The sequence below is a fragment of the Alexandromys fortis genome, unplaced genomic scaffold (assembly GCF_014885135.2).
Source record: "Alexandromys fortis isolate MF-2015 unplaced genomic scaffold, M_Fortis_MF-2015_v1.1 scaffold_84, whole genome shotgun sequence".
Taxonomy (NCBI): Eukaryota; Metazoa; Chordata; class Mammalia; order Rodentia; family Cricetidae; genus Alexandromys; species Alexandromys fortis.
The window spans coordinates 5,044,517-5,053,876 of record NW_026068017.1 but is presented as its reverse complement, the minus strand read 5'-3'; the positions used below and the strand labels follow the sequence as shown (position 1 = coordinate 5,053,876).

The 9,360-nt window shown below is 50.1% G+C and overlaps 1 protein-coding gene and 1 long non-coding RNA gene across 3 annotated transcripts; both read left to right on the top strand.

Moving 5' to 3' along the window:
- Positions 1-1,417: 1,417 nt before the first annotated feature.
- Positions 1,418-2,540, top strand: Rnf222 (ring finger protein 222). Its single transcript, XM_050162448.1, has one exon. The coding sequence runs from the start codon at positions 1,472-1,474 to the stop codon at positions 2,105-2,107; it is 636 nt and encodes a 211-aa protein (XP_050018405.1). The 5' UTR covers positions 1,418-1,471; the 3' UTR covers positions 2,108-2,540.
- Positions 2,541-6,411: 3,871 nt separating this feature from the next.
- LOC126513978 (uncharacterized) lies at positions 6,412-8,552 on the top strand. 2 transcript variants are annotated; one of them, XR_007595476.1, is made up of 2 exons: positions 6,412-6,843; positions 8,396-8,552. It is a non-coding gene; the product is annotated as an uncharacterized lncRNA (long non-coding RNA). The 2 variants fall into 2 exon arrangements; XR_007595475.1 differs by having other exon boundaries at positions 6,412-6,903.
- Positions 8,553-9,360: the final 808 nt, after the last annotated feature.

The window sequence follows — 9,360 nt, the reverse complement described above, 5'->3', positions numbered from 1 at the left end:
TTAACAGGTAGCAATGTCTGTAATCGATAATAATACAACAGATAAGGCATTTAATCCAGTTCAGCCATCTGAGTGCTTAACCCCCATCTCCTAGCCTAGTGGCCACATTAGCTCCCCCCCCCCAGAAACCAAAGAAGCCCCCACAAAGATTTGGTACTGTTTCTATGGCGCCAGGTCCCATCACCACCCCCTTTAATTATTTTTTTAATATTAGTACATTTTCAACTCAGCAAAGGGAATTTTTAACTAAACAAAGAGAAGGGAGTGTGAATGTGTGATCTTCCCAGATCCTTGCTACCAGTAGCTAATCCTGTTTCTGTCATGCATTTGTCAGAGCTCAGGACAGCCACACAGTCCTTGGTGGCTCTTGGGATGTCAGTCTTTGTCACCGGTGGCACCAGATGTCAGTGAGAGTTATCTGGTTCTTTCCCAAAAGGCTGTTCTGGATAAGTTTAGGCTACATAGTTGTGATACCAGAGACACGTGTAACATATATGTAACAATTCTGACTCAGCCCACATCCAAGTAGGTTTCCCCTTCAAAGTCACCCTCAGTCCTGCTGAGAGCTTTGCTGGGTCTCCCGTTCCCTCCCAGATTGGTTTGAAACCCACTGCGAACTTCAGAGTGACTCCATAGCTTCGCTTTCAAGCAATATTATGACTCTGACCACTCATTTTCCACCAGACTCAGATCTCAGTGATTTTGCTGTTTCCTAACTATCAGACACACCCTCCAGGAATGAAAATCTGCTTTTACTGAGGTTAATCGGAATCCTGACGCCTCTGGTCACCACAGGAGGAGAATCTGAAGAATGATTGAACATGGCTGGTGTGTGACCACTCAGGGCCCAGCAGGCATTTGCATGTGTAAGTTCTGAGCTTAATTTTTTTTATTGCTTTATAGTTATGATGGCCACCGAGAACAGAGTCGTGGAAGCGGTGATAAGGTGTGGAATCCTAGATCAGCCACAGATCAGCCAAGCCCTGATGAGAGGGACGTCTGAAGTCTGTAGTGTGCAGGGTAGGCCCAAACTAAACACTGCCTAAGGCTGCCTGTGCACCTGTATCTCCTTAGCCCCTGTTTGCCCTGGCAGCCAGGTCAGGCTGTGAATCAGGAAGAGGTGAGGACATCAACAGGGCTTGTCATAGCTGTGGTGAGGCATCTGGTACTTCAGGTATTCACCCCACTCCACACACTTCCTACCCAAGCCTAGTGCTGTTAGGATCTCTTACTTATTTCCTGTTGCCAGCCCAGGAGGACCTGCACAACCCCTCTATGGATCCAGGTAGGCCTCCGAGGAGAACCAGAAAAGAAAGAGTAGGAGAAAGAAGAGATAGCAACAGAAAGAACAGGTGGAGTCAGGACGTGAGTGGGAGTTAGGAAGGGGTTTGGGGGAGGAGGAACAACTCCCAGATGTTCACGACCCTTTGTCCTCCCGTCCCCAGCTAAGGCCTGCTACCTCTGAGGGGCCATGTCAGAAGGGGAGAGCAAGGACAGCTCGGGCAGTGAGTGCCCTGTGTGCTATGAGAAGTTCCGGGATCTAGAGGGTGCCAGCCGGACCCTGAGCTGTGGCCATGTGTTCTGTCACGACTGCTTGGTCAAGTACCTGCTCTCTACCCGGGTGGATGGACAGGTGCAGAGGACTATTGTCTGTCCCATCTGCCGCTACGTCACCTTCCTCAGCAAGAAGAGCTCCCGCTGGCCCTCCATGCTGGATAAGAGCTCCCAGACCCTGACGGTGCCCGTGGGCCTGCCCTCCGTGCCTTCACCAGACCGTGGGGGCCACACAAACCCCCTGGCTGTCTCCCAGCAGGTCTGGAGACAATCTTCAAGCCAGGGGACTCAGCTCCCCTTGGACCTGCTGCCCACCCTACCCCGGGAGTCACAGGTCTTCATCATCAGTCGCCATGGGATGCCACTGGGTGAACAAGACAGTGTGCTGCCCCGTCGCAGCCTGGCCGAGATCTCTGAGGCATCCCCAGCTCCCAGCGCCACCCGCTCCTTCTGCTGCCGCTCGCGGGCCCTTCTGCTCATCACCCTCATTGCCGTGGTGGCTGTGGTAGCTGCCATCCTGCCCTGGGTACTGCTGGTGAGAAAGCAGGCATGAGGGGCAGCATGCAGAGGCCGGGGGAGCGAGGCCCAGCATCGAAGCTGGGCTCTGTGCTGCACAGGCCGTGGCTAAGGAGAGGGTGGAGGGTCCCGGTGCCGATCTGGTACAAGCTAGCTCCAAAGGGAGGTCCTAGGCTCAGACTGGGTGGGGCTAAGTTGAAAGTTTAAGGGCTTTGTCTCCACCCTTTCCAACCCTTGTCCTTTGGCGTGAGGAGAGGCTGGGGCAGGGAACCTCTTAGGTTAGCAGTGAACCGAGCAACTGACTCCCCAGGAGTGGCCTCATGAGAATCCCCAACAAATGCCCCTTCTCTAGGCTGGAACTAAGCGAGAAGGTGAGTGGCCACTGCCCTCCTACAGGGTCACAGACTTTACCTGCCAAGTAACCAACCTGAAGACCTGAAGCCAGGTAGGCCTTCTAGGCACAAGGAAGTCTGTGTGCTGCCAAGTGGTGCCCAATGAAGGCCTCTTCCAGGCCAGAATTCCCACCCACAGAGGATTCTCTACTTGGCCCTCAGGGACAAACAGAAGTTCAGACAGGGTCCCCACCTCAGTTTCCCAGCATCTTAGCCCCAGTTAGGCCCCTCAAGCGTTCTTCTGCTAAGTCTTCTTGTCTCCCACCCACCATCTTGAAAAGTCTCTTTTGGGTGAGCAGAGGATCTCAAAGGCCCAGGATGGGGAGGGAGAGGAAAAGGGTCTTCTGAATAGTCAAGGTAACAACAGGGAACAGCGTGAGACAGGCCACAGCAGAATGGCCACAGAGGCCGTTTCTGCAAACCTCCAGGCCCAGGAAGCAGGCCCAATTTTGAGTCTTGGGGTTCTCAAGGGTAAAATCAAAAGACAAGGGGTGGAGGGGACGCCCTACAGGTGAGACTTTGAGTCAGCTGAGAGCTATGTGAGCAAATTAACCCCTGGGGGCTTCCACCTTCCTCCCTGCCAAGTCCACCTCCTCATGACCCAACCACTCATTAGAGGCCGCACCAGCTGGGCCAGTTTCCCAGGTGGATTCTCGAGGGCTGAGCTGGGCGAGGAAGGGTGGGGAAGCAAGCAGCTGTGCTTGTCGGGGACACTGCTGTCTCAACAAATGCTGAGAGCCGGGCGCTGCGCAACGGAGTGGCTGGGCACCTCACCGGTGAAGCCTCTGAAAGTCCTCAAGGACGCCAGTCCCTTGTGACTGAAAACAACAGGGACTTCCAGCAACTGTCCCAAGGAGGAGGGGTCCGGCATCCAGGGCGTACCAGTACCCAAGCCCATCTGCTACTCAACCCCTTCTCCAGAGAGGTTTGCTGTCTGCGCGAAAAGAAATAACGCTGAGCCTCCTAGTTAGTTCTCAGCTGTCTGCATGGCTGACATCTGGGGACCCTCAAGGAAGAGGCTCGCCCTCCAGGGGACATTCGCAACAAAGCGGGGCTGTTTTCAAGTACTCGCCAGCTGCTTTATACGCCTAAGAGTAGAGAACACAGGGGCTGTGTGTATGTGGAGGGAGCAGGTAGGCTGTGGGAGGTGGGCCATATTTATTACAGAAACAAAAGGCACATGACTTTGCAGACTCTGAGTCGGTGTCCCCCTCTGGCAGGCCGCTTGAGTCAGTGTCAGGGGCCTTTCTGAGTCTTTCCCAGACTTCCTGTGATGTTTTCGTATTGTTCGGCTGCAACTTGTAGAGGCTGCTTCTTTCATTTTCAAAACAATGTCTAAAGCTATTTTTCAAATAAAAGTATATATTTTCTCAGAGTCCGAGACCTGGCAACACGTGTAGACTCCTGAGGTGAGTCTCTAGACTGATATACAGATCTCACTGGGGAAAAATGGAAACCAAACCCACTGGCCTCCGTTTACCACTTATCTTACTAGTCCTACCAAGTCCTGCTGTGCCAGTGAGGTGGGGTGGCGCCCGCAGGTGAACTGTTGGTGGGGATACATATTTATACATACTTATAAAGCCTTATCAAGTGGAATCCGACACATATCACTCAAAGCTTCCACTTTGGCCCAGCAATTTGTGTCTAGAAATGTGTCTTCTTGGTGCCGCTGTCTAGCTGTGTGGTGGCATTCACACAAAGGTTGTATTTGCAGTAACAAAGGTTAGAAACCCCGAGTGATACTCAACAGACACCTGCTACTAACCTCGAGGGCCAGGACCGAGGGTCCTGAAGAGGTGAGCCAGGCACAGGCCACTCTGTCCTGTGCATTCTGATTTATGTAGAAAGGAGAATAAATAAATATATTCCTACTTGTTCATATGTGCACTACCTGGGGAAAGGAGAAAAATGAGAAACAACTCATAACTATGATTAACTGTGGAAAGGAATGAGAAACTGATGGGATGATGGAAGACCTCACTTTGTCTTTTATGGTTTTGGACGTTTAAGTCAAGTAAATGTTTACCCAAAACCTGAAGAGAGGGCTGGGAGGACAGCTCAGTGGTAGAGAAAGTGCTTAGCGGGAGATAGACCCTGAGTTCAATTCCCAGCACCACAAAGAAAGAAAAATAAATTATATAAAATTGAAAAATAATCAACACTAAAGATAGTTTTTAGTGTACACTACTCTTGCCGGGATAGGAGACCATCTCAAGAATATCTGAGGCCTAGAGAAAAGGCTCTTACTGTTCTTCCAGAATACATGGGATGGGTCCCAGCACCCATAGGGTGGTTCCAAGGGACCTGATGCCCTCTTCTGGCCTCCATGGGTACTACACATTCAATGTGGCATTTTCACATACATGCAGGCAAAACACTCAGACACATATAGTAATAACATTTTAAATGGAGCTGCAGAGATGGCACAGCAGTTAAGAGCACTGGCTCCTCTTCTAGAAGACCTAGACTCAACTCCCAGCACCCACTAGGCGGCTCACAAACATCTAGAACTGCAGTCCCAGGGCACCTGAAGCCCTCTTCTGGTCTCCACGGGCGCCAGGCACGCACGTGTCGACTAAACATGTGTACAGGTAAAACACCTATACATGGAAAATAAACAATATATAGAATTACAAATAACCTTAAAAAGAACATTAGAGAACTGCCAAAGCGCTGGTTCTATGGTTTAAGAGTGTCAGGTGAGCCGGACAGTGATGGTGCACACCTTTATTTAATCCAGGCACTCGGGAGGCAGAGACAGGTGGATCTCAGTGAGTTCCAGGCCATCCTGGTCTACAGAGCAAGTCCCAGGACAGGCTCCAAAGCTACAGAGAAACCCTATTACGCAAAACAAATAAACCAAAGAAATGTCAGGTACTGACTCTGTAGGGCTGCTTTGTCTGGTTTAGACACACGACATGTTATGAGTAACAGGCACCAAGAGGTACAAAAACCGCTTCATCTCACTGCTGTTCCTAAATTCTTATGGATTTCTTTGGGTCCCATCATTCAATGTATTTGATTTTTTTTTGTTAGTTTGTTTTGATTTTTGAGACAGTGTTTCTTTGTGTAACCCCGGCTATCATGGAACTTGCTCTGGAGACCAGTCTGGCCTCAAACTCACAGAGATCCACCTGCCTCTGCCTCCCGAAAGCTGAGATTGAAGGCGTGCATGACCACCACCCGGCTTCAATGTGTTTGCTTTGACTCCCCTTTCCCTTTCTTTCCCTTACTGTCCTAAAACTGTATCACTTAAGTAACTATCTTGGGAAAGGTAGTTGCTTACAGCACAGAAAGATAAAATTTGACAGACAGGTGACAGATGAAGACACTAGAACTTACTTCCCCTGCTTGACTTTCCAGAAACAATAAAAAGGTGACCACAGAGTCTTTCTTGCCCCTTACCTCAGGTGAATTGACTGTTGCTATGGTTCCTACACACACAGCATCCCATCTTCTTCCTGGGGCCATTGTGGGAAGTTTTTTGTTGTTGTTGTTGTTGTTGCCTTATGTCTTCTCCTGGGCAAAGTGCTCCTTCAGAGGACACTAGAGCTCACAGAACTTAGTAAATAGTATGCATATACCTAAAAGAGAAGAGCTCCATAAAAAAGTAAAAGTTGTGCTGGGCAGTGGAGGCGCACATCTTTAATCCCAGCACTCGGGAGGCAGAGGCAGGCGGATCTCTGTGAGTTTGAGGCCTGCCTGGTCTACAAGAGCTAGTTCCAGGACAGGCTCCAAAACCACAGAGAATTTCTCAAAAAAACAAAAAAAAAAAAAAAAAAAAAAACCCTAATTAATTAATTAAAATTTTAAAAAGTGACCAGGTGGTAGTGGTGCACACCTTTAATCCCAGTATTCTGGCGCAGAGGCAGGTGAATCTTTGAGTTCAAGGTCAGCCTGTGGTCTACAGAGTGAGTTCTAGGACAGCCAAGGCTACCTGGAGAAACCCTGTTTCATAAAAACAAATAATAATAATAAAATAGAATAAAATTTGTGTGATGCATAACATGCATACATGAATGACTATGATGCCTTGGTGTCTAGAAAAACATGTATAGTTCAATTTAGGTGTGAAATATGGCTAAAAATCCCTGCTTCGATGAGTCTCAACTTTACAAAGACCTGCTTCAAAATGATCCCAGAGCCATCATCTTAAAGGATCTTTTTCGAGTCAGGTAAGAAGGCAGAGAAGACAGAAAGAAGGTGGAGCCAGGACACCCAGCAGGCACTGCGATAAGCAGACTATAATTCGGCTCCTGGCAATTTGCCTCTTTGTGCAATTTGCACAACAAGCTTCCCGCTGAAGACAGTGGCGGTGCAGTCCAAAGCCTGAGCTCAAGGGATCGTTGTGAGGAATCAGAACCCGCTGACTGAGGAAGTAAGGAGGGCGGGGCGTCCGCAGAGAGTGACAGGAGCTGGGGAAGAGGAGAGGAAGACGGTGAGCGAGTTTCGGGGAGGAGGGGTTGATTGTTAAGGAAACTAAAATGCTCTTCCTGAAAGCAAGTTAGTGAGTCTGAAAAGGAGGAAGGGACTCCGGGAAGGGCGGGAGCTGCGGTGGCTCCCTCAGGCCCTAGAACCCCTGGACTTCCCTTTAAATAAATGCCTCTCTCTTTAGCCACAGAACCTAGTTCCTGCAAAAATGTTGTCTGCCTCTCGCCTCATCTTTTCCCTCAAGCTATCCTACTGCCTTGTGGAGCTAATTTTAACATTCTCCAAAACTCAGTCAAGGCTGACCTCACCTCGAAAGTCTCCCTGACCCCAGAGCTAAGGGCAGCTGGCTCAAGTTCCCTGTGATCCTGAACTTGCTGCTTCCCTTGTCTATCTGCCTTCTTGAATCAGGATTTCTGCAAGAACAAATCTGGAAGCACTCGGGTGGCAGAGGCAGGCGGATCTCTGTGAGTTCGAGACCAGCCTGGTCTACAAGAGCTAGTTCCAGGACAGGCTCCAAAACCACAGAGAAACCCTGTCTCGAAAAAAACAAAAAAAAAAAAAAGAACAAATCTGGAATTATCTCGTCACTCCGTTTTTCGAGGTTAGCCCATGAAGGGGGCTCCTAAGCTTTTGTTGAAGAGAATTGCTGGTTTTGCTCAATTTTTAAATTTTTATTATTTGTTTGTTTGTTTGTTTTTGAAAACAGGATTTCTCAGTATAGCCCTGGCTGTCCTGGGACTCACTCTGTAGACCAGGCTGGCTTTGAACTTACTGAGGTCTGCTTGCCTCTGGGATTAACCGCCAGGGATTTTGTTCAGTTTATATTTTTTTCTTTTCTTTCTTTCTCTCCTTTTTTTTTCTTTCTGAGACCTTACTATCCTGAAATTCACTTTGAAGACCAGGGTGGCCTCAAACTCAGAGATCTGCCTCCCTCTGTCCACTGAGTGTTGGGATTAAAGGTGTGTGCCATCACGCTCAGCTTCCAATTTTTCAATTACATATAAAATTGGGGCTCCTTCCTTTACAGAATATTTAATAGCACAACTATTTTAAAATCATGAAAATACATGACTCAACTTTGAACCCTCAAAGGTGTGGTTTCTCTCTCTTCAACTTGACGGAAGGTTCCTACAAACGGAGCCATATAGTTTCCAGGGGGCCTAGGGAGACAGCCTCATGGGTTCTGCTGTAAGTCCTAGGTCCTGTGTGTCCTCCCATTGCTCTATGGCTCAGTTACCGCATCTGTATACACCCGCATCAGCATAAAGTCGTTAGTAATGTAAAGGGCGTGGAAGAGTGTGCCTAAAATTCAGTAAGCTCCCGTGTCTTACGAAATATGTGTCTCCTGTCAGGATGACACCTGTACTATTCATTCAACAGAAACCGATGAATCCATTTGCAGCGAAGCGGACCCCCTGGCCCGGGAGCTGGCGGAAGTGTTTGGTAGTTGTAAAGTACACTAGTCTGCACTGACAGTCTTCCCGTGTCTGTTTCCTTAGGCGTGAGCTGAACCTCGTCAACACCAGCCAACCATCCCAGATGGGGACCGATCGTAATCTCGAGAAAGACCCAGAGCAGTCAGAACCTACCCAGCTACGGGGACGGCCGGCTGGAGCTAATTATAAGGACGACCTCCCGTCACCTAGGTAACCGGTTGGCCAAGGTCCCAGAGCCATTTGGCTGCAAAATAGGACTTGCGCTTTCCCGGTTAGGGGGACGCCCGGCGCCCAGGAGTGGGAGACTGGGGTCGTTCGGGGCCACTGCCTCCCGTGGAGCCTCGAGCCTCGAGCCTCGCACCCACCCCTCCAAGGAAGGACACCGGACCCCTCGCAGTTCCCCTCCCAGCCGCTGGGTGGCACTGATCCGCCATTCCTAACTTCCTCTTCTCGTTCTCTTCTCCTCTCCCTTCTCGTTCCGAGACTCTCGCGGGATCTCTCGGCAACTTACAGAACCGGAAGTCGCGTATAGACCTCTTTCCTCTTGCGGCCATCGCTGGATCGCAGCCGGTGAGTGTTAGGCGGGTTGTGGCGGGCAATCCGTAGTCATCCGTGCCGAGGCCGCGAGGCTTTCTGCCCCGGGGCCCCGAGACTGTCCTGCTGGCCCGACATTAGCCAGGGCCATGGCGGGACGGGGGGCAGTGGCGATGCCATTGATTAAATTGTCCGGAATCAATGCTCGTTAGCCCCCCGGCCAGTCGGAGGGGTTCGGCAATGCGAGGGCCGCCCTAGTTTGCAGGCTCAGGTGGGGAGCCCCGGTGTTGGCTTTGGGGGGGTGGGTAAAATACAGTCACGCTCGAGTCCGTAAATGTGAGGGTAAAAAGTCTTGTAAAGCCAACTTGGAGATGGCGAGGTCTGATGGAGTGACCGAACGTGGCGTCTTCAGTGGGTGTTCTGTGCTTTCGAGATGGAATTGGTGCTGTTTGGGAACCGGTTGAGACTTGAGGCATTAATGGATCGTTGGGGTC

Excerpts from the sequence above, each read along its gene's own strand:
- Rnf222 (XM_050162448.1), top strand. The coding sequence starts at position 1,472 with ATGTCAGAAGGGGAGAGCAAGGACAGCTCGGGCAGTGAGTGCCCTGTG.